The 25,604-nt window shown below is 36.6% G+C and overlaps 1 protein-coding gene across 10 annotated transcripts in view; it reads left to right on the forward strand.

The window, feature by feature from the left end:
* Positions 1–25,604, forward strand: part of SIPA1L2 (signal induced proliferation associated 1 like 2) — a 215,484-nt gene that overhangs the window by 184,266 nt on the left and 5,614 nt on the right. For 8 of the 10 annotated variants that reach the window (XM_067535855.1, XM_067535856.1, XM_067535858.1 and 5 more), the window contains 4 exons: positions 3,099–3,255; positions 6,056–6,275; positions 14,450–14,581; positions 23,112–23,235. In XM_067535855.1, the coding sequence (XP_067391956.1) occupies positions 3,099–3,255; positions 6,056–6,275; positions 14,450–14,581; positions 23,112–23,235 (633 nt within the window). The remainder of the gene's footprint in view (positions 1–3,098; positions 3,256–6,055; positions 6,276–14,449; positions 14,582–23,111; positions 23,236–25,604) is intronic. The other 2 variants (XM_067535860.1, XM_067535862.1) reach the window with 1 other exon arrangement.

A 25,604-nucleotide genomic window follows, 5' to 3' on the forward strand; every position in this document is an offset into this window, starting at 1 on the left:
TAGCTGTGAGAGTGCAAACAGCCCCATTATCTCAAGGGGGTAGTCAACTTGCCTGAAAGTAGTAGGGTGCCCTGCCAGCACTACCCCATCAGAGGACTGTGTGTATGGCTGGAAGAGAATGCAGTGTGCCCAGCTCATTCATCCATCCAATTTTAAATACTCTGCGGCTGCTGGGCTAAATACTGGCACCCTGCTGGAGCTACTGCTCCTATTCTTGGTGGTAAATAGGGACCCCATCCCATTAGCTCTCCTTGGTGTCCCAGTGTCACTCCAAGTGGGGAAAGGACAGGTTCATGGTATAGGAATGAAGCCACAAGGTGCACTGTGTAGTGGAGTGCCTTAATTGCTTTAATTCTGCCCTAGATGGCCCTGGGGCACTTGATGAAAAGGCCACTATCGCAATCTTAGGAGTGGAGGTTTGTCACTGTGTGGGCATTTATTTTCTCTGACCTGACTCTTGCGCTTAGAAAAGCTACTCAGCTCTGGTTAGAGGTAAAAAGGAGAAAAAACTGGCAGAGAAATATTGACGAGGTCCTGCCTCAGAAATAGCCCTCCAAAGCTCCAAAAGGCACTGCTCAAAGACAGGGATGTGGAGCTGCACACATGTGGAACTGAGTGGAAGCAGAAGCCCTTCTGACTTTAGTGTTGGACCCTGCAATGATTGTTTCTAGAGCTGGGAAACTTCAAAAAGATTGAGGAGTTCTAGCTTTTTTCCAGTCCTTGGCACATATCTTCCCCTGACTGGAACTGTTTCCATGATTAAGGGACAGGTGAAATAAACAGTTGAGCCAAAAGATGATACTTTCATTTTGTGGCACCTTCATTCTGCATTGAAATGAAAGCAAACTTGGATGGAAACTTTGCAATACTTGGATGGAAATGGAATTGTTAAAATGTCTATTTTCAAGCCAACACCTAAAGATTGAGGGGAAGGTATGTGTATGTGTTTAGCCTGGTGGTCAGCGCCCTGGGTTGTGGGAGGCAAAGTTCAAGTTCCTGCTCTGCTTTATTCAGAGGGATCTAGGAAAGTGCATTGTGAATCAGGCTGACCAGGGCTTGAACTGAGGTCTCCCACAATCCAGACTAAGGTCATAACCACCAGATGAGTGCATGTCTCTCTCGAAAACTTGATTGAAATCTGTACATTTCTGAAATGTTTTGGCTTCAACAAAACAGCATATTTCAGCAAAATTTCATTTTGCTGGAAATGTTCCAACCATCTCTAATAAGCAACAATATATGTTGCCTGGCACTAAGAAAGCTCAGGAGGAACATCTTATGCCGAAGCAAAAGCCTGGGTTCAGACTATGCTGCAGTTACTCAAATATGGTTACAGATGGTGCTTTGCATCCTTCCTATTGCACCAGCATAACAGGAGTGACAGTGTTGTTTGAATCTGCCATTTAATTAAAAAAAGGCTTTTTATATCCTTTTTATCTTCTAAATCATGAACAGTGATAGTCCCCCGTCTTCCCTATTCAGTATAAATAACTTAGTTCTGCCTTCTGCTACATAGTAGAAAGTACTGTGTATCTTCGCAAACAGGCAACAAGACGTGTGCAGTAGCTGATTTTTAAATGTGATATATGGACTATCCTTTATTCCATGGGAGGGGGAAATTAATGTTAAATCTAGGATGATACAGATGTTCCCACATATATTGCAAAATATTTATAGCAAAATCTATAGTAAAAAATTAGGCCAAAATTTTATATATTGAAAAATAGGAGCTTAATGTTAGGCTCCTTAAATCCGTATTTCGAAACTTGCCTTATTTTCAAAAGTAACAAACACCAACAGCGCCCAGTCATGGCCGTGGTGTGCTGCACATTTGTGTTGCCTTAATATTCTGAATAAGCACACTTTCATAGATTGTTCAGTCAAGACTGCAGCAACTTTAAAAGTGTGGCAGTCTCTTTGCTCCCACAGGCTCCTGCATAATGAGAGCCATGAGATCCTGCAATTTTTTCTGACTGTTTGGAAATGAAAACTGCATAATTAAGTATTCCCTTTGGACTAAAAACACAGGAACTTTGAAAATTGTCTGTCTGGAGACTTAGCTCCATCTGAAGAGTGTGAATCAAAGATGGCCACATTGCACATATCAAAAAATATTCTCATAAATTTTCTATGCATTAGAGCATTGCTGAACTTTTTCTCTCTCTAGGAAAGCTTTCCATGCATCGGGGGAGGGGAAACTGTTCAAAGATAATTATTTTGAAATAAAATAGCATCTCAAATTGGCAGTGGTGATGAAAATCAGGTCGTTTGCTGAAGGTTGTGTCACCGTAGGAGATAATTCATTGAGAATTACTATTTACCATAGCAAAGCCTATTTCCTCTCTGCTGAGGATACAACCGCTGATTATGCTGCACTTGGCAGTAAGTAATTGGTCTCAAACGTATTCACTGTGTGTTTGGGAATTTCCAGCTCCTCAGATTCCATTTCCAGAGTAAACCTTTTAAGATCGTCTCTCTCCTTTCTCGCTGGAAGGAAGCTGAAAGACAGTAATTCATTTTGACAGTCTTTTGTTGAATGTAAATATATTTTGGTATGCTGATAATTAAAGAAGACAGCTGTTTTATTTATCCAAACAGCTTTGTGAAATTGCTGATAATAAAACACGCTTGGCACATGGCAAAATTGATTACAAGTGAACTTATGGCGCTACCATCGATGACCGTGATAATTTTATCAGATTGTGATGCTGTGCACAGTTTCACACCACAAGATATTGATTTTCTTATTTGCTCAGGAAGCACAAGTTAAAATATTTTGATCTGTGATAAATTATTAAAGTATATACAAGATTATAGAGAAGTGTTGTATGCAAAAAAGAGAGGTGCAGACTTTGAGAAGCATGCTGTATGTCTCTTACTGTTTCTTGGGAATTCAGTACTTTTTGAATAATTTAAAAATTCCATCATGAAACTGAAACAAATTCATAAATTTAAAATGATTGGGGGCGATGGTAACAGTGCACTATGCAGAGAGAGATTCACATAGCAACTTTTAGCTTTCATTGATGAAAAATAAGTGCAATATTGAAAATTAATGACTGGTATGTCTTACCATACTAATATACCAATTGTTTCAGCAGACTGTATGGTGATGATGATGTTGTGTCTGCATCAAATCAGCTTCAGACTTCTGTGAGGAGTGCAGTTACTGAAAGCCAGCAAGTCTTGTCCAAAGAAGATTTTCTGAAGCTGATGCTGCCAGATAGCCTCACTATGGAGGAGAGTAGAAGAAAGGTTAGCTACTCTTTTTGTCTCCATGCTTATAGGAGGCAATTATCCAGAAATAATCTACTTTTAGTTCTGAAATTGATTTAGATTAGAAAAGATCATTCTATATAAACCAGACGTATTAGGCAGAGAACTATGGATTGTGACAGTAGTTCACATAATGTGCATACCCTGCAATATAGAAAAGATACCTAGTGTGTGGCGATTATGGATTAAATTCAGTGTTTATTAAGCATGCTTCTGTTCAAATTTGAAAGCTGATCTTTTTAATACAAACGCCTAGTTAATTGTAAGTATAAGTCCAAAAAGTGAGGTTGGTATTTTAAAACCTAAGTGCCTAAAGTTAAGTAATTGAATAAAGTGGCCTGATTTTAATGGTACCCAGCAACAGCAATTCCAGTTTGAAGTTTGTACAAGTCAATGTTTTACAGATACTAATGATAAGTAGTTGGAAAGGTCTCACTGGCTGCGTTGCTGGGGAATGCTGTGGGCAAATTTTGTCATACAAAGACCATGTTGTTCATGTTAAAAAGTTGATTAAAGTACTGGTATTGAACTTACAGTATGCTGCCTGAACAGCAAGTACCAGTGACATTGCATTCTTTGCCTAATAGGAAATGGTACCACAAGCAATTTAATTACTTGAAGTAATGCTCTTAAATAGATATTAACTCAGTGGTACTTAATTCCACTATGTCCCTAATATGTATTAAAGAACATGTTTATCATGTGTAAATAGGTAACATGGGAATCCTATACTGAGTTTAATTTAAAAGAAGACAGATTTTTTTATTTTTAACATATGTATTAAGTTAAATATATACTATATATCTGAAAGTTCACAAATAATAGTGGAGAATTTTTGTTATTATATTCTTGCTACAGTGACACATTATTAATATAATAACTAACTGGAATGCAGTTATGACTCTAAGGTGATGTATACACTGCTTTGTTAATAAATAACTGAAGTTGTACACTTCCTATTCTGGATGCCCATCAAATAAGTATAGAAGCAGTGGCTTTTTGAAACGGTGAATATAACACTAGAGTTAAAAATATCTACATTGTTATATTTCTGACAGGTCTTCCTAACTGATGAATGCTTCTTAAAGAAATGGAGGGAAACGTTCAATCATGCAAAGGGAAATATACTCTGTTCAAAATAGTTCAATACACATTAGAGACCCAATTCAATAAAGCATCCCTCTTCAGGAAAGCATTGAAGCATGTGCTTATATCCAACTGAAGTCACCAAGGTTTAAGCAAATGTTTCAGTGCTGTCCGAAAGCAGGATGGACTTAAGCATGTGCTGAAATTCTTTCCAGAATCAGGGTCTAGATATTGAAAGAATATAGTTAGAGATTTCTGTGTTTTTGAAGGGGGAATGTGCTCCTCTTAGTCTTGTTCAAACTGGAGCATATTAATGCAAAATAGGACTACATTAATGTGAACTAGGAACCTTTTATTTCATGTCCCAATGGGGGAGTTAGATCTCAGCACTTTGGTGTGTGCTGCTATTCACACCCCCTGTAGTCTGAAATGATGGGCAGTGTAGACAAGTCCTAATTTTCAGTAAAAAATATAGCACTCTCTAAGAACAGCTATATTCTTTCAATATCTAGACCCTGATTCGGGAAAGATTTTCAGCACATGCTTAAGTCCATCCTGCTTTCAGACAGCACTGAAACATTTACTTAAACCTTAATGAATTCAGTTGGATTTAAGCACATGCTTCAGTGCCTTCATGAAGACAGATGCTTTACTGAATTGGGGCCCTAATATGTATTGAACTGTTTTGTACAGAGTATATTTCCCTTTGCATGATTGAATGTTTCCCTCTGTTTCTTTGAGAAGCATTCATCAGTTAGGAAGACCTGTCAGAAATATAACAATGTAGATATTTTTAACTCTGGTGTTACGTTCACTGTTTTTAAAAAGCCACTGCTTCTATGCTTGATGTCTATCCAGTATATAGGAAGTTTGCTGCCTAAACTATTTATAAAGAAAGCAGGTCAGGATGTTGGACTCTTATAAGTAAAGAATACCAGTTTAAGATCATTTGTACAAATAAATTGCCTCTGTAGACATATAGAATAACTATTTTTGCACTGCTGTGGAATAAATGATTATTAAGTGAAATAGCCCAGTTTGATCCAGTTAGGACAATCAGATACAATTTTACTTTAGACATTTAGGTGATATTTTAAGTAATTTTATAAAAGATAAATCAGCTTTCAGAGAGCTGTATTATCTTGTTTTAAGCATATTTCATGTTATCTAGACAGCTATAATGCTTTAAATCAGCTTTATTGTCATATGAAGTAGATTGCACCTCACATCTAGTTGATCACTTCAGAATGGCTTGATATTAAAAAATAGTAATTTCAAATTAAAATCAAGCAGTCCTATATATGGTCTTGAATAAATGTTGTCAGAGATAGTAACTTTATATATATTTCTGGAAGCCATTACTGTCATTGGGTTCTGGAGGTTTCATTTAACATTTCAGAATTAATAAAACGATGCAGTATCTAATTAATTCATGGTGATGTGTTCCAAAATGTCAAGAGGAAATATGAAATTCAGTCCAATAACTCAACTGAGGCAGCAGGAGAGTTGACATGATGGAACTAGTATTTGATCTTCTATTGCAAGTTCAATAATTTCAAAATGATACTTTTTGCCTGCCTAGAGAAATACTACAGTTTTCACAATAGTATATAAATTTTCTTAACTAGCAAAATATATTCAGCATTTTCATTTCTTTACCAATTCACCTTTCTTAAACTATTTTAATATTTAGTTTTCATTTTATGGGAACCTATCTCCAAGGAGGACGCTTTATCGCACCCTTTCTGATGAGAGCATATGTAGTAATCGGAGAGGATCTTCATATGCTAGCTCACGGAGTTCAGTGCTAGACCAAGCCTTGCCAAATGATATTTTGTTCAGCACCACCCCACCATATCACAGCACTCTGCCTCCCAGAATGAGCCTGGCTCTTGGAATGGGAAATCTAAGAAGTAAGTGATTGATCATGTTATGAGCAAGTTTCAGATTTTGTTAGTGAACTCAAATGAATTGCCAAATGTTAAAATCGTTTTTTTGGATTGACAAGTTAAATAATTCATTCAGAATTTTATGTTCTGGAGACCCTAGCAAGTGCCAAGTCTGATCAGTAGTACATGTTTATATTTGATTTAGTGATCAGAATTCAAACTTTTTGTCAGCTTTGGAGAGAGGTTTTTGTACATTTTCCAAAAAATAGGTTTTCACAAAGCAAGTGATAGGCAAAGGGCACTTACCTCAAGACAGCTCTTTTCATTTTTCTGTTTTAGTCCAATGAATGATCTAGCTAAGCAAAGCTAACTTGCTTTGTCTCACAAGATTTTATTTAAGTTGAATTCCCTATTTTGTTGCGGTTTTTCTATATACATTCAAACTGTTCATATATATATATATTATATTAGTATTATCACTTTCATTTGTCTATTAAGTTTGATATGAAGATAACCCATTTATCTTAGTAGTAATAGCTTAAAACTTAATGCACAATTGTGATCCTTGTCCCCTTTTCCAAGATACAATCTACTGATATTTCTTTACACAATATTAAACCTCTACACTTAGCATTTCACTTATCACCTTTTTAGTATCAAGAAACTGTGGTCGTGGGATAAGTTAAATTGATTTAAATAGGTGTATCTTCCTTTGTATGTTAAATGAAATCTTATTGTATGACTATATTTCATCAAAACGGATGGCAAAGATCACTCTAGAACAGGGGTGTCAAACATCCGGTCCGCAGGCCAGATATGGCCCGCGATCTATTTTGGTCCAGCCCCTGGTGGCTGCCGCCAAAAGGTAGGACGCTGCGAGATTTCTCGGCGGCGGGTAAGACAAGGGTATGGCCCCCTTGAAGTACATTTACTTCCAATCTGGCGCGCCATACGAAGTGAGTTTGACATCCCTGCTCTAGAATAACTGTAAGGTAAATATTTGGCTTGCAAATACTAATACTTACATAGTAAGCCCAATATTTTCAGACTTGGATGCTGAAAGTTAGGTTGAAAGAAGATTCCTAAGTGCATGTTGAGAAACCTAATAAAAGTGAACTAATTTTTTCAAAGATGCTGAGTGCTTGCATTTTCCAGTGACTCCAATAGGATTTATAGGGAACAGTTCTTTTGAAAAACTAGCCACTTTTATTTAGGTACCTTAATATTGGAATTAGGCAAAAATTTTCCAATGTAGGAGCCAAACTGGGTTCTTAACGCTATATTTAGGTACATATGGATAGGCATTTCAAAAGCACTTAAGTGACTTTGGAGCACAAGTCCCATTGAAGTCTTGCATATATGGACAGATGGCAGACCAAAGACAAAATAATAGTCTGACAGTTTTGTTTTATTATGTCCTTCATGGACAGGCCTAAGTACTGAATTATGTGCTTCAGAACAAACTGGCAGACTTAACTTTGAGATTTGCTGGCAATGTCACTGTAAACCATCAAGTCCTAGACAGAGCATCAGAAAGCTCCCCTGGCCACCACTCACGTTTCATTTAAGTCTAATGTGAAAGCTGCCCATAGGGCCTGAAGGTTTTGGCTTTGAGTGACCCAGGATCAAGAGTAACAGCTGGGTATCAAGACTCTGCATTGGTACCGCCCATCGTTGCACAGGCCCAACATGTGAGGCCCAAAGCAGTCCTTGACACCTTGGAGGCAGAGTCAGCATGATCCAGTACATGTATGTCAACAGAACATGTTGAAGCTCAGACATCTTGTCTGCCCCTCCGGTTGTGTTCAAAACAAACACTTTTTCAAGCCAGTCATTGCCTCTCTGCAAATACCAAGGCAAGTCTGCACCAAAAGCCTACTGAATTCCAGCTTTCAGCCAACTCTAACCTTTACTCCTGGGACTGCAATTGTCCAAGGCCTCTGGCTACCTCAGTTTCAATTGTATTTGTGCTGATAAACCAGCTACTTGAGCCCTGGAACACCATAAACGAATGATTAGCCTGATGCCTTCATTCAAGCAAATTATGTTAGTTGTCAGACTTTTGGACAGATAGGAGAAGCAGAGACTGGACAGAAAACTTGGAATGGATTTTGTGGTGGTTCATTTTAATTCCTTTTATGAATACAACTGAAAGTAGGAAAGAAGATAACTTTTGATGTGATACAACTTTTGTGTGGACTTTGTTCTGGAGCAGGTGAAGGAGCCCATATGTTTATATACTCATTCATACCTACAGGGATTTGCTCAATCACATGCATTCACAGGCTCGCTTCCACTACTCCTCACATGCTCCATTCACAAGTTCCTGAACCACTCTATTCCTGTTCCATCTTCCTTTTCTCCTAAACTTGTTCCTTTCCTGCAGGTGAAGGAATCAGCAGTTCTATTTGCTCTGCTATGCTCCGTGGACCCAGTAATCTCATTTACCCATTCCAAATTCCTATTCACTTCTTGCAAATGGATTTTTGAAGCCTTTCATCTGGTGGCTGGAGACAGTGGGAGGGGAAGGAAAGCCTCACTCATTCTTCCTGCAGGCCTATGCTTGTTCTGCCTCCCACATTTTAGGCACGGTAAGGCCGTTCTAGCTCTGATCTCTGAGACTACACCAGAGAGAGCTGAGAGAGTCCAGTTTAGAGCTCCCACACTGCAGCTATTTTGGTTGCCCCTATTGAATGGGCTAAGCATCTTGCAAGGCTAGACAGTCTGGTGCATGTCCTCTCAGGTTCACATTTTTAGACAGAGCTCTGTTCCTCACCCTGATTTAAAATGCTTGGAAGTTTTGGAATGAAGGCTCCTAATGTTCACAGTCCATCTTGAGGACATACATAGCTTTCATAGACAAGGTCTTTGTAAATGTAGTGTTCCTAAAACAGATCCTGATGAAATTGCCAGGTGAACATGTTATTAACAGATAAACAGGGTGGAATAAGTTTACGTCACCTATGTCAAGAAGTATTGCAAGAATTGAATTTGGATGGTGTCTTAAGACATTGTCAGTTGGCACTCAGGCAGGAAAGGAAAACTCATACGTAGAAAGAAGCTAAGCTGATCAGAAATGAAGCACATGAATGTTCCTTGGATAAAGAGGTAGTGGATCTATCAAGTGAGGAAACACTGGAGATAGGTATTTCCACAACACTTCTGCACAAAATGACAGTATTCTTCATAAAGCACCAGAAAGAAAATGCACTGCCAGCAGACACCTTTTTTATTGACTGCTCAGGAAAGTTTACATATGTATCCATTATCTCTGATAGCAAAGGTTCTGCCCAATTTTAGGAGAGGATGTTCAATGATCCTTACGGTTGTTGGTCCTGTGAGGGAAGGAAGTAGGTGATCAACTGATCCTTCAGAACTATCAGGATAATGTGGCACATGATATATTTAAAACTAGAAAAATCCTTGTCATGGATTGTTAATATGGTTTTAACTGAGCTGATAAAAGCTACTGTTAAACCACTTGCTAATCTTTGAAAACAAGTTATTTTATATAGAAAATCACTTTTCTGGTGCAGTGATTTCCATTCACAGTGATTGAGTTTCTTGTTCTAATGACTTTCACTTTAAACTGAATCCTTCAAAAGTAAGATGGTGTTATGGACAAATACTAAGATGGCCTAAGATGGCAACTAACTGTGTTCTACTTCAATCATTCAGTCCTCTTGCTAGCATTCTTTCACACCTACTTACCAATCCTGGTAAAACTCTTCACCATAAACTTGATGCCAAAAGATCCTTGGCTTTTATTTGGAGAGAACTAAAGCCCTTTAAAAATCCATGCACCTTTCTTTCAGCTGACACTAATTCAATAGATTGTGTGGCCTCCAAGGAGATCACATTTCTCAATAGCTGTCTCATTGTTATACCATGGCAGACCTGCCGATTGTAGGTCATATCAAGATCCATTTGGTGTGGAATGAGTCTGTTATGGCAGCAAACCTCCAATCTGTTTTTATCTTGGAAATTTACAAGGCAGCAGCTTATGTTAACTGGGAGTATACTCAGATTGTACGCTATTGCTCAGATTCAGCTTCCAGTCAGGAGTCAAAATTTAGTCTGTTGTAAAACCTTTTTCTAGGGTATTATTTTCCATCTTTGCTTCTCTGCAGATATAAAAAGATATCTGCATAGCTTTAGAGATGGATAAAACTTGAAAAGTGGTATCCCACCACTCAAAATAAAATATTTATTACTGTCCAAGGTATATTAACCCTATATTCACATTTTACCTGCATCTTCTTGTTTTGTGTTGAATAACTCTGGAGCTTTTTAATCTCCAAAAGAGGGGATCTTTAATGATGCCTAACTTTGAAGAAGAGAGAACTACTTATCTGTAACTGCCCTCTGAAAATAAATATATAATGACTTGCCCACCATCCTCTTCAAAATTGAATATTCTGTAACATTTCTATTACTTTATTCTTTTGGACCTTTTACATATGGAAATAATTTTGTTCTTGCCGGGCAAAGATCTTGCAGTACATGGGGTGTTTGCAATTCCTTACAAGGGTGGTTTGAGATGTGCTTTATGGATCTTATAGCTTTTAGCTTGGAGAGTGCTCATGTTGGTCACAACTTCAAAGAGAACCTGACATTTTGATTTACACAGTGTTGCCTACAAAAGTGAATATTGTAGAGAAATAAATTAAGTCAACAATGTGCAGTGTAGCAAGTTGATTGGAATCTGGAGGGAGGAGCACAGGTTGCAGGTGGGAAGAGTTTGGAGGATGCATAAGGACACCAATTTGTTTGCATATGGTTTGAATGCTAGCTCTGTAAATAGTTCTCTTAATAAAGAGTCAGTTTACTTTTAGAAACATAGTCCTCTCATGTTATTACCCAGTATGTGGTATGTGAAATATGCAGTAACTTTTTTTCCCATAACTTAAGGTCTTCTCATGAGAGGAGCTCTCACAACGCCCACAGAGAGAAACAGGATTGTTGGCTTGGCAACAGGATAGACCAGATAAGATAAATCTACTTACCGTTATATAAATAAGAAACCTCTCTCTCTCTGAATAGGGAGATTTTCTGGCACTAATGTCAGGTGATTTCAGGAGAACTACTTTGGAACCTATCAGTTCTAAATAAAAGTTTGCTAAAACTATCAAAATTGCTCTACATCACTTCTCTGCAATAATAAAAGGGAAGTGAAAATGAATAAAGTTGGACAGCATGGTCACAGTATCTTCTGTATAAAAAGAACTGGAAGTCACAAGATCAATGACTGTGCCAAAAAGCATGGATTTCACAAACAAAAATGTTTTCTTAAAACTATGGATTAATGCACAGTTTGTTGTCCCAGAGTGCACAGAGTCCTTTTTCTCCTGCACCCAGACCACACCCAAAATGTGAACAGCATGGAGGAATCATTCCTTAAAGCTCAAAAGCCCTAGGAGTTTTTTGCACTGTTAGTACACCAGAATCTTTTTTTCTTGCACACTAGCACTTAATTTAGATTTTTTTAAAAAATAATTGTCTGTTATGGCATGCTGATGCTTGGACAGTTGTTACTCTTTCTTATAATTTCTTCCATCAATATGGATATGTGAGGTTCCAGACCCCTCAATAACAAGCCTTCTTTCTTCTAGAAGGCTTTCTGCTGTTGAGGTCCTCAGGCTACATTGGACAAAGTGGTATAGGTCCTATGTGAATTTAGGTCCTCACAAAGATGTATAAAATGAGGAATGGCTATCGGTGAATAAATCAATCCTACACTCCAATATGGGAAACAAGCAAAATCTTATCAAGTAGACACTTTCCTGATAGGTTTCATATTCATCTTCTATTGACTTGTCGAACAAAAGCAGGTGTTCTTCTGAAGTGACTGCCCACTTCTCTAGGTTTAAGAACTGGATCACCAGCTTTCAAATAAGGTATCATGTCTGTTGAGAAGGTTTCCCTTTTTGTCGAACACCGAATACACAAGTATTTGTATTATTCTACAAAGGACTTTCATAAACTCCAAGCCATATACACAAGAGATTGTTCCATGATTGGTCCCAAATATGATTTCACCCCCAGACACTTTTAATGTTTTTGGGGAGTATTCAATATTCAAGATACTGGACAGAGAATAAAGGCAGGAAGTAGGAGCAGAATATATTTGTATGCTGAACATTCCATTTAATATAAAATCTACTTTTCCATTACTGGGGTTCAGTATCAACACAAATGTTAGAGCAAATTATACCAAATAGACTAGCTGTAAACTTTCTCAGTTACTCCTTCAAAGCTTAATAATGGAATATATTGCATATAAATTGCATAGCATACGGGGTTTTTCCATCCCCTGCATCATATTTAGGATGCAAGCCCCCATATGTTTTTTGATTGATTGATTGCATAGCTGCTCCTCCATCCCCATCCTGATATCTCTTCTCCACTACAAAGTTGATTCACTCTGTTAGAGGCTGCAGTATGCAATAGAAGGTATTGTGACATGTTATGCTTGTGTTTGTATGTAAACCTTAATCTATACAGACTTTATAATACACTCTTCCATTAATACCTGGACAAATGATAAAATGCCAATTTCATACAAGAGGAAAATATTCTATGTTATATGTCTGCATTGTTTCTTTCCTTGTGAAAAAACTTAAATTTTAGATGGAGTAGTGGTGAGAAAAATATTCCTCAGACATTTTATAGCCTAGATCTGTTGAAAAACTGAAAAGAGGAAAAGCTTCTGTATTATTTTTAAAATGTTTTTTTAAACTTCTGATTTAACCACCTTTTCTTTTTTTTTTTTTTTCTTTTTTTTAAGGGTGGAAGTAGAATAACTTTGCTGAATGATGTTTAATGAAATGAACATTTCTATCACTAATCTTAGTAGTATAAAAATTTGATTTAATCACATCAGGGAGAAGAGAACATTAATTTTATATCTACTTTTATGAACATCAGTATATCTAACTGCAGTGTTAATTATACTGTATCTGTGTATATACATCAATATACAGATAGATCACAGAATCTCAAAGTCATCAAGTCCACCCCCATGAGCTGAGGCAGGACCAAGTAAACCTAACCCATCTCTGACAGGTGTTTGCCCAACCTATTTTTAAAAACCTCCAATGATGGGGATACAACAACTTCCCTTGGATGCCTATTTCAGTGATTAAATCCCTTATAATTAGAATGTTTTCCTAATATCTAACCTAAATCTCCTTGGCTGCTGATTAAGCCCATTACTACTTGTCCTACATTCAGTGAATATTGAAAACAATTTATCACAGTCGTCTTTATGATAACCAACAACATACTTGAAAGCTGTTATCAGTTCTCCTTTGTACAGAAAGTGTGGCTTGAAAAAGAAAACGTAAAGTAATTCCCAGTGTTGAATCTGAAAATAATTTTCTGTTTATTCTGAAATGTAAATTCATAGTATGTTTGTTTGTAAAACACTGTAATACCTAATAGCTCAATCTAAGTGATCATTAATGATAAATGAGAGCTTGTGCGCTAAAAGAAATTTGTGCTGTATTTATGGTATACTAAGAGTAGCAGTTCATTCTAGAAATATTGTAACACTATGTTGAAATCTATCACTTCCTTAGATATACCCATTATCAATGTAAAACCAAAAGAGCATTTTTAAATCTGAATATAATTATTCTTTTAGAGGATAGAACAAATGGATAAATTAAAAAGGAAAAGTTTCTGAATATTGGACAGAATGTGGGCATAATTTTCAAAGCAGTCTGTGACTGCAACCATAATCTGAGCACATCCCATTTTTATGTTGTTGACTCTATGCACACAAATTCTGCATGTATGGTTTCATGAGCTTTTGGAAAAGGTGGCTTTGTGTGTGTGTTTAGCAACTTTCTATTCCCAAAAGATCTTTAAAAAAGTAAATATTTGGGTTCTGTAATATTCTACGGTTCATAAATGTGTTCTGTCTACTCATAATAATAGTATGCTTTCCTTTGTAAAGCGGTGGTTCGGAAGAGAACATTCTTTTTAAAAATACCTTCTTCCCTTCTCATTCGGCCTCAGTCCAACGCTGCTTAAAATGTTATGCCCATACTGAGAATTTATAGAAAAAACAGGGGACAAGGGAATAGTCAAGATGAGCATCCTTTGGGTATATATATTTTTCAAATTTAATTCTAATAGCTTCAGAAGTAAATATAAACTATTGTCATAAGAAAACTAATTTTTGTGTTTGTTAGATGAATTCTGGTTCTCAGATGGCTCCTTGTCTGATAAAGCCAAATTCAATGATCCTGGCCTGATGCCCCTTCCGGACACTGCGGCAGGACTAGACTGGTCCAACCTGGTGGATGCTGCACGAGCATTTGAAGGTGAGGAAACTCAGCATAAAGACTGCTCTTCCAAATTTTTCCATATATTCTATAAACTCATTTTGAATAATCAAAATTGTACATGTAGCTCAGTAGTTATAGCCTTTTCTGTCCTTGTAGTATCCCTTTCAAATGAGGAAAAGTGTTGAATGCAAATGTACTGTATAGCTGCTATCAACTCTGCATGTACAGTCCAAGTGTTGTTGTCCCTCCCCCAGCTCACATAATAAATCCTCCTCAGAACGTTGCAGTGGTGCAAATATTAAAGTGCCTACTGATACATTTTCAAAACTAGTGTGCAGTCCGGGAGTAGAGCAGTCTAGCAGAACTGGACTGTAATTCCACGTTAACCTCATCTCTTTGATATCAAACCTACACTTGCTTAGTTAAAAATAAATGGAATAGTAGACTTGTATATTTAAAGGTTTTGTTTTACTGAATGCCTAGGTCAGGTCTTTCCCTTTACAGTCCTAGAGTTCAACAATCTCAAGTACAAAGATTTTGTTTTACTCTTTAAGTTTTGGTCAAAAGACATTCAGAACTATTGTTGTACTATTGTGAATAACATTATCATTTCAGAAATTGTATCACAGTGATGTTCAGCATTCTAAAATACTATCTTGCTTTTTATCCTGATTACCTTTGAGTTCCTTATCTCTGTTCAGCCCTACTCGGATAAATTTCTCCTAAGTGGTAGGAAGTATTATAAAATTGAAAGATATTCTGAAAAAGATTCCCATTGTATTTGCACACTTGGCTGCTTGGGGAGATGTGTCTGTATATTTTTGTTACCAATATCTTAATGAACCAACTCGAAACATTTGTTAAAGGCAACCTAGGTGGAGCAGTTTATGCTCAATAATTACACAGTCATATTTTCTCTTATTTGTTCTGTTCAAATAGGAAAACCTATTGACTGGCTTGTTTTTAGTTGCATATATTTCAGATATTTTCTTTTATTCATTTTGTACTACAGTACCTACTCAGACTTTATAGTCTGAAGAGGGAGAATACTGTCTGAGCCACAAAATAGACATTGTCTCATTGATTGCTTTGTGAATTATTTGAAAAATTTGAGTTGTAATGCAAAGATTCCCATAAAGAACACTATAGTACGTGTTTCTGTGTATGAGTAGTAAGAGACCTTTTCCGTTAGTGGGTAAATGCATGCAGAAGTTGGAGACATCTATGTATGTGCTATATAACCCATAAATTATTCTAACTAAATTTTTATTTTATGCTTTGGTGTGGAACTCTTAAATGGAAATGGGCTTTCTAAAAAAATTGGTCCTCTTTCTGTATCCTCTGTCTCACAACCAGAAAGCCAAAGTCAAAATAAGCACAACTGACAAGCATATCATGAAATGTTCATTGGGAGAGAATTCATTATGAAAAATAATTTGTTCTTAAAATAGTTTTGAATTGGAGGAAGCAGATGCTATTTTCCTGTGTATGTTGAAGTTGTCCTTCATCACTTCAAGACTTGGTATTAAGAATAATTTGGAACTAGTATTATGGACTCTGAATTTAATGAATAGAGAAATGATGATCCCACAGATGGTGCAAATTGATGATAAAAATGTCAGTGGAGTTCTGCTATAAAGGGTGCATCTTTAAAGAAAGGCAGTCCAGTTAATAAAGACTTAAGGCTAGTCTACACTAGAAGTGCTACAGCGGCGCAGCTGCACCAATGCAGCACTCTGGTGAAGACACGCTATGCCGACAGGAGAGGAGGTCTCTGTTGGCATAATTACGCCAGCTCCATGAGAGGTGGAAGTTATGTTGGCGTGAGAGCATCTCGGTGTGGACAGTGCTCCCATTGCCATAACTTGCATCACTCGTGAGGGTGGCTTTTTCACACTCTGAGTGAAGTAAGTTATATTGACTTAAGTAGTAGTGCAGACCTGCCTAAGCCTTTGTTAAAGGGGTTGTTTGCTACTGAAGATTTAAGAAATTGAAGTTAGGTTAGTCTCCCATTCTGATCTGCTAAGCCTTCTAACAATTATGCAATTTACAGTCATTGAGATGGGAATTTTATTTTAGTTTTCTTTCTTCATACAAGGCAGTTTCTCTATATCTCTTCCTCTCCATAGCTGGCAACATGATTCAAAGGTCAGTTCTTTCTTGGGCCTCTTTATTCTATGTATTGACACCCCATAACATTTATACTCAACTCAAAATGTGTATTTATGCATATTAGCGTCATTATCTGTGTTTTAAACCCAACTCTCATTCAAGCTGGAGAAATATGGAACAGATTAATGATTTTAAGCCTGGGAGTGAGATGATTAAGAATGAATATGTCGACATAACTTTTTTTTTGCCGTCACAGCTGGAACTTGAAATTCACCATTAGATGCTACAAAAGCCTTCTTTTGTATTTAAAGCTAAATGAATAAATAATACCCCCCACACTTAAATCACCATTAGTTATTCTTTCATTCATTTTGCTCCTGCAAAGTTCTTGGTTTAAGATAGTGTTGAAAAATACATTTTTAAAAATGGATGCTGTGATTTTTTTTAATATGTTGCTGTAATCCTGGCTTGATAAAAGCCCCTGTGAATAGAATGTTGCAGGATCTTAATAGAGATCCAGATACCAGTGGTTCCAGCAGGTCAGACTCTTCATCAGGATCCTGATGCTGTCGGTCTCCTTCATGACAGTCACTTTTTGGGCACCCCACTGCTACCAACCCATTGCTAGACAAGAGCTTTGCACACAGGTGGATGATGAAGCCTCACACTAAGTATTATCTTGATGAGAGGGCGCCTGAGCGAATTCCTTTTTTTCCAGTAGCTCGACCTTCTGGTCCAACTTTCTGTTCACAGATGGCCTTTGGGGCACATGAAGTTCCTGCTTTTGGGACCATTTTAAATATCAAAGCAAAACTTAGCTGTCTTTTAAAAAAAAAAAAAAAAAAAAAAAGTTTTCTGCACTTCTTGCCGCAGATGGAGCCTTGAAAATGGAAACCAGTTTCTAGAGTTGAAAGTTTACCACGGGTATTTCCTGACACTCATATGGTCACAATTCCCACATGGTCACTTGGAGATGGCCTTTGTGATTGATGAAATCGACAGCAACAGTTCCTTCCTTTTTAAAACCAGTTCATAGCTGGGGAGAACTGACTGTTAGGTAGGCTGCCACTTATGCTGTTAGAATGACCCAAAGCTCCCTCCTGCCTGTCAGTCAGATGCTTGCAGTTTTGCACTCCTTTCCAGAGCAGTCAGCATGTCTCTAGACCATTCAGTAATGTGAGGCAGCAGGAATTTCAGCATTCTACTCTTGGTTCAGCTCAGCTGAGCTCAAACATTGATACTCTTTGTGTCCTTGGTAAAGACACTTAAAATTTTAATCTTTCCTCAGTATTAACTCCATTACTATGATATGGTGACCATTGTTTATAGATTGCAATGCTTATAATTAACTCACTTGTCTTCAATACTTGTCCTCATTAATCACATTCTGAATTTATGAGAATGCAACCATTATACTGCACTAGCGTTTGTTCTCTGAGTATAATATGGGAATAAACTTGAAGAGCCAATGGCTTACAGCTGGGAGCAAAGCTGACAGATGAACTACAAAGAGAAAAGGGGACAAAGAACAGGATAAGAGGAGAAAAGGTAAAGAGACCATTAACAAGGAACTGAACAACAGAAAATTGGGTGCTACCAGGCAAGACAATAAAGAAAGAAGAGGATAGAATGGAAGGAAAATGATAAACAGAACTGAGAAAAGAGAGAAACTTGTAAAGAGATTGATGGAATAAATTGAAGAATGAATTGAGAGAAAAGGGGATAAAGAAATGTCAGAGAATAAGCAGGAAAAGAGGCAACCTTTAGAAAATTTGATTTATGTTCCTTTAATTGTTTTATTATACTTCTCTGAAATCCTCATAGTTCTGAATTTGGGGCAGCGGAGTGGAATTTTGAGTACTTATGTTACATTAATAGTGATGGCTACTCTGGAAGATAAAATCACTGAAGAATATAGAGAAGGAAAAAACCACAAAACTCTCCAAGATTTCCACATCCGCTTTTCATTCTAGAAGATTGGGGTGCGATATAAACGTTGACTATATATACAGACCCTAGCAGTATTTGTGTCACTGTCTGTTAATGATTTTAGTTTAAAAATGGGTTTTTGCAGTTTTTTAAACTATATTTGGAAGCTTAAACAACCTGACAGAGAGCCCCTTTACAGAACTGTTTGATTTGGTTCTATTAAAAAAAAAAACAGTTTTCAACCGCTGGTGGAATATCAAGGCATTACCATGGTTCTAAGTTACTTATGCCAGTTAGAATGCAGCATTTCTTAATGTCATTTTATTTTTGTTGCCCCATCTGTGATATTATAATTAATAGTGTTTTAACATTTCTATATTAAATCTTCATAGTTTAATACAAGTTATGCTAAACATGATGTGATTGGGAAAAGAAAAGCATTCAGCATAAAAGATAAGTAACCAAATTAGTTTAAGTATTAAAAAAAATAAAAATCAAAAACATTTAAGAAAAGTTCTGTCCTCTGATATGTATGTGTAACACCTGTTGATTTTAGTGAAAGTTTGTGTGCGTATCTGTTGACAGAATTTGATTCTGAGATGGGAATTTAGCAATGAGAGCGACACTTTTAATGCACCATTTAATTTTAGCTTTCTCTACTATGCTGTATGTTACCTCATTTAAATTGTTTGGAATTTTTTTTTTTTTTGGCCATCTGTAATGCTGCTGAACAAATGAAGCTCTGATCAAAATTTTGCTCTTTTACAACTCTGCAGCCCCGTTAACATACACTGAGTTGCATGGGTTGCACATTTTGGCCCAGAGTATCTCTGCAGTAGGCAATTTTTGCTTGAGATTTTGATGTAAGTACCAATATGTCTTCTCAAGTAATTTGCTTTGTATGGGTAGAAAATGACATTCCAAACCAAAATTAGAAGAAAAAAAAGTCATTCAAAAGGATTTGATATGCACATAGAGCTTCCATTAATGTCTAAAGGAGTTGTCCTTGCAGGCTGTGGTAGCAGAACCCATGTGTGAAGTGTTGAAATCATAGCTAAGACTTGATTCTTCTCTCATGTCAGTTTAACTTCACTGACATCAGTGGAGGTCTTTTGATTTCTACTGGTGCTAGTGAATTGGAGAGTTGCACTTAATGAGTTCAAACTTTATATTTTGTATAAAATTTTGTTAGAAATAGTCAGGAACAATAACTTCTCGCCAAATTCTGCTCTCCAAAGCACAAAATTCAACTCTCATTTCAGTTCATCTTTTAAAAACCACTGTGTTAAATTGATGAAACAGTTATTAAACATGAGAAAGTACCTGTGGACACATTCAGTGGAACAAGAAATAATTATTGAAAATAAAAAATATTGGACATGCAGCTGAATAAGAAACTTCCTATGGACCCATTTACTTTGCAATATTCCATTGCCTTATTTCATTTTCTCAGAACTGTCTTATGCCCTGTTCTGGAAAGGTAAAATGAGAAAGCTTGATGGTGGTGTAATAAATTTTATACTTAGATTAAAGTGTTTAAATTTCATACAAATACAATATTTGAAATTTAGTGGCGATTTTGCAAGGAATAAAGTTAAAAATGCACAAATTATAATCGGTGCACATTTAAAGTAATATCTATTTACAGTTTTTGCTGTCTAGAAGTAAAACTTGCAAGTAAATGCAAGAAGGATGTTGATAAATTGGAGAGGGTTCAAAAGAGCCATGAGAATGATTAACGGATTAGAAAATATGGCTTATAGTGATACTCAATGAGCTGAATGTATTTAACTTAACAAAGAGAAGGTTAAGGTGTAAGTTGATTACAATTTATAAGTACCTACATGACAAGCAGATATTTTATAATGCGCTCTTCAGTCTAGCAGAGAAAGGTATAACATGATCCAATGGCAGGAAGTTGAAGGTAGCAAATAAGGCATATGTTTTTAACAGTGAAGTTAATTCACCATGGGAACAATTTACCAAGGGTCATGGTGGATTCTCCATTGCTGACAATATTTAAATCAAGATTTTTCTAATATGTATGTTCTAGGAATTATTTTGGTGGAATTTCAATAGCCAGTGTTGTACAGAAGGTCAGACTAGATGAACACAATGGTGCCTTCCAGCATTGGAATCTATTAATGGAAATTTTTAAAAACTGGGTGAAATATTTTATTTTAAAATTTCACAGTATGCTTTCAGTGACTGTTCTGAACATCCATTATAGACTTCCTCACCAAAGTGAAGGTGATGGTTTGATTCAAATACGCCTAGTAGGTCCAGAACTACAGTCTTTTGTTTTATTTAACAGAAAATGTCTTAACCTCAGTAGACCAGACAAGCAGCCATTCTTTGTAGAAATACTTACTCAGCATTTCTGTGAGAAATATGAAAACATTATATTGAAATACAGTTTTTAGTGGCACAAAATACCCAGGTTTTGCACAGTACTGACAATTAATTAACTCATCATGTAGGAAAGCCAGCAGCAGTATAAGTTGTGCCGCTGCTTCTCTGTCCTCCTCCATCAAATGTCAGTCAGACCTGAAGAAGAGCTCTGTGTGAGTTCAAAAGATTGCCTCTTTCACCAACAGAAAGTTGTCCAATAAAAGATATTGTTTCACCTGCCTTGTCTCTGTAATCAAAATTTAGGAAAGGACAGAAAAGAACAAGTGAAATGGGTAATTCGATGTGTATCTAAAATTTACTTCTGCCCCATTTCTCTTGTGAACATAATTGTTTGCACAATCTTTTCTCTGACTCCTAATTTGAGTAAGGAAACTACATTTGACCTTTACCTGCTGTTTAATTTAATTGCGCTCTATTGCTTCCATGTTGTGAGTTATGTCACTGTGATAGCAATGGTGTGTGAAGAAATTCTCTTTTCTCGCTGTAGATGTATGTGGAAAACTCATGACCCAAAAACTGCTGAGACATATGACAAATTGCAAATAAGGATAAAACTTGGGGAAACTACTGCTATATAAAGTTGATCTTGAATTCAGATATAAAAGTGCAAATTTGCTTCAGAGTAATATAGCTGGAAATGACTTGTCAATGTTTTCAATGACTTCCAAAAGTGTTAATTATATAAGCACTTAACAAAAACTTCTATTTGCTGTGATTCCTTGTTTTTTAAAAAAAATCTTTGTAGCACTTTTAAAACAAGTCACTAAAAATTCATACTTAAAATGATTTGCCAAATGTTTGTTATTTTACTTTTGTGGTGCACCACATCTCCATGCTATGTATCATAATACTGTGCATTATATTAGGGCTGCTGAGCATGAAATGTGTAATTTCAACCATGTTGGTTGGCATTATATAAAAATTGGTTTTGAAAAACTTAAGGGCTTCTCACAATAAGAGCCAGTCTGAGCTGCATTGACAATATTCCATTACGTGAATCTTACATAAGGACCATAGCTGCCTTAGCAGATAGATGGTTGGATGGACTCGCTTGTTTATAGGAACATTCTAAATCTTATTCCAGGTTTTGATTCTGATGAAGATCTTGGGCCAGTCTGTCATCATACATCGTTTCTAGGTGATGGTCTGGGGTTGATTGTTGGCTATTATCTTTAGTAAACCTTCCTTTCTATTTCATGTGTTTGCACGTTTGCATGGTAATGCAAGCTTTGTGCCTGTGAGTGAAGGGGGGAAGGCATGTCGTGGCCAGAGTCAATAGAAAGCTGCAGGCATGGAATTTGTATGGAAATCAGTTAAATCAATATCCACAGAATATGGATTTTCCATAGCAAACAATTTAAATCATAATGAATCATCTATGCTTGTCCTGTACAGTGATGGTCTGTGTGGCATATTTTTCATAAATGATGTGTGGTATATTTTGTCAGCTACACTGAATGTCCATTGATAATGATTGGTCATTGGGAGACAGGCTAAGTTCCAAGCACGTTGGGCATGTATGCTGGTTGCTCTAGTCTAATAGTATTGGTACTTGAAGGTGCTTTCACCAAACAAAAGCTACTTTTTATACTTAAATATGATAAAATAAGTGCATAATAATAGCACTTGTATACTGCTTTTCAATATAGATATACCAGCAGCTTATGCAATGTGCTTGAGATATCAGAATAATAAAAATGGAACAGTGCAGATTTCTGTGGAATTTGATGGTTTAGCTCTATGGAAAATTAAAACATTTTCCATGAATTGGTATTGTCACTGGTCATTGCCCCTATTTCCCAGGTCGTCTTTGGATTTCAGTGAAACCAATTTACTGTTCAAATTAGCATTAAGTAGTCAGAACAAATCTATCACTCTGTCTGATACGTGCAAACCAGATGTTGATGCAGATGTTGGCAAGAGCAACCGGCTGGAACAAATTTTATATCTGCTGATTGTCCTCAAAGTTGTGATGCAGAAATCTACTTCCCAGGCTCTAATCAGATCCAAATAATTAATTGTACATTGGCCTTTGATTTTGTTGTTTGTTTGTTTGTTTGTTTAAATCATCTTTACAAATAGCTTTGCATTAGCTTTGTTTTTGCCTTTACAGATCAGAGAGTGGCATCTTTTTGCACCCTGAATGATATGCAGCAAGCTCCTGGTTTGGAGGGTGCTCAAGAGTTACCTTTGGATGAAGGTCCAACAAATGGAAAAGATTTCATTGATGCTACTAGGTATGTAAGATTTAGAGCACTTTTATTATGAAGCAGATGACAGTTACTTCCTCTTAATATGGTATATTATGTGTTCTGAACAAGTTCTGAAACTATGTGATGTACTTAATAAAACCTAACATTTTTTTTCTTTTCCATCCTGGGAAAATAAGTTATTCTAACTGACGTAGGTATTTATTCAAAGAACAGTGTTAAAATGCTCAAATGATCATGGTATCAAAATTGAGACTTCACTGTAAATATTGCAGAAAAGACCTCTTACAACTATGGCACAACCTTTCATTTCCAAAAGTTTGAGTTCAACTCTGATCATTGAGTTAGCATATTATAAGCCAATAATTTTGAAAAACTGTCAGCAGTAAGACACTGGCAGGAATTAATTTGGTTTTGGTACTGCTTTCTGGAAATTAAGAACAATTTTTGCAACTCATCAACTTGTGACTGTTATCCATGGTAAATTGTAAAGGTTTTAGATCGCAATAAGCTAAACAATGAGATTGTTTAGTATAATAGTTGCTCTAAGGGATAAAAATCCAGAGAAAACTTGCATGAATGCTGAGCTAGCTCATTGAATCACTGGACAAATGCTCCTTCCTACTGTCTTGGCCATAACAACTACATACATCTCTCTGTGCAATGATATGAAGTCTTGAAGAATTATCAAAGATAAGCTGCAATGATAGATAGAGGTATTCTTTTCTTTTTTTTTAAATCAACTTCTTTAACAAAGTCACAATACCAAGTATTTTGTACACACAATACCAAGAATACTGCTCATTTGAAGTCAAAGGGAGTGGCTGAGTGCTCAGCATTTTTTAAAATTAGGTGCTTGCTTTTCAAAAGTTCTGAGAACTTGTATCGACCATTGACTTTTGTTATGTTGGGCCTAGTTTTTAAAATAGAAACAGGGATACTGAAGTACAATTCTGGAGCAAGGATTGGATTCCATAGCTATAAAGTCAAACTGTGTGTAGCTCCCTGTAGGTTACCTGAAGGATATCAGAAGGTGCACAATCTTGGTCATGTTCATTCAGGTTTATATGCAAGGTCTACCTCTCTAATGGCACTGAGTAATAGCAACTTTCCAGGACCAACAAACAATATGGAATACTGAAGGGGAAATGGTAGAAGGCAAGAAGGATTCGTACACAGGAGGAACTAAAGAGGCTGTGAGAAACTGGCCCTTCAAGGAACACACTATGCCATCTGTAATTGTTCTGTGGCACGTAGATAGTACAATGATAGTTGCCTGAGAAAACACAATAAATACATATTATTTCATATGTCCATTTAAATATCTCAACATATCTGCTTCTTTAAATATCTCCATGCAACATCAACACTCAAGCAATTTATATGAATTTGGGATATATGGTGAAAAATTTTAGATCCATTAAAAAAATGCTGTCAGCATGGGACAGAGCAAATCCTGTTTTTCATATTTCATTCTATTAAACTGGGTAACGCTACTCATTTTCCTTAGTCCAGCACATAGACATTTCAAAGGATAAGAAGGAGCTATCCACATGAATATACAAAGTAATATATATGAAATTTTATTCAGCATCTTTTGAAACTACTGACTTCCAGGATGAGTAGAACATAGTCAGCTTACTGTTTGCTGTTTTGATTATCACCAAAGGCAAAAGAAAACAGAATAGAAAGAAAATGATTCCAATATGAAGGGAGGTTGCAGTGTTTTGTACTATGGTGCATGCCTGTCAATGAACAGACATCTGTTTTTGGCTGTTGCTGAGACAACAGTCCAGAGAACTTTAAAGCTCATCAGCACCCCGGGGTACTGCCTAAGGAACATCAATGGCTGACAGTTTGCCAACGTCTGATGTCCCTTTTTTAAACAGATAAGTCATTAAATAAGACTGTGCTTTTAAATATCTCAAATGTGATCTTTCAAGTAACTGTCATTTGAAGAGTGTCTCTGGCAAGCCATGGTAAAAACAGTATTACTGGGTTTAGAGGGAAGCTTCTGCTACTGCCTTAGGAAGATCGTCGTGCATAGGTAAGTGTTTAGCACCTCCACTGCCTTGGGAGGCTAATGATTGGAAACCCAGGGGCTGCCAGGGTCCATCCAGGACTAGGAATACCTATGCACCACTGGTGATCAGACCTGCAGGAGACTGAGTCTTCCTGGGAGAGGAATTTAGGTGGCCTTCATGATTGGAGACTTAGGCAGCAGAGGCTGTATTAGCACTTAAAGGTGGATCACATTTGCTATACCTATAGACCAATGATACCTCTGAATTTTTTGACAAAATGAGACAGGTCAGCACATCAGGCTGAAGCATTCTATCTCCAAATCTCTGGAGTTGCTTCAGCATTAGCCAGAGAAGCTCCAGTTACAGAGTATT

Source organism: Emydura macquarii, unplaced genomic scaffold, assembly GCF_026122565.2.
Source record: "Emydura macquarii macquarii isolate MOO-44397 ecotype Brisbane River unplaced genomic scaffold, CSIRO-AGI_Emac_v2 contig_3517, whole genome shotgun sequence".
In the NCBI taxonomy this organism is placed as follows: domain Eukaryota; kingdom Metazoa; phylum Chordata; order Testudines; family Chelidae; genus Emydura; species Emydura macquarii.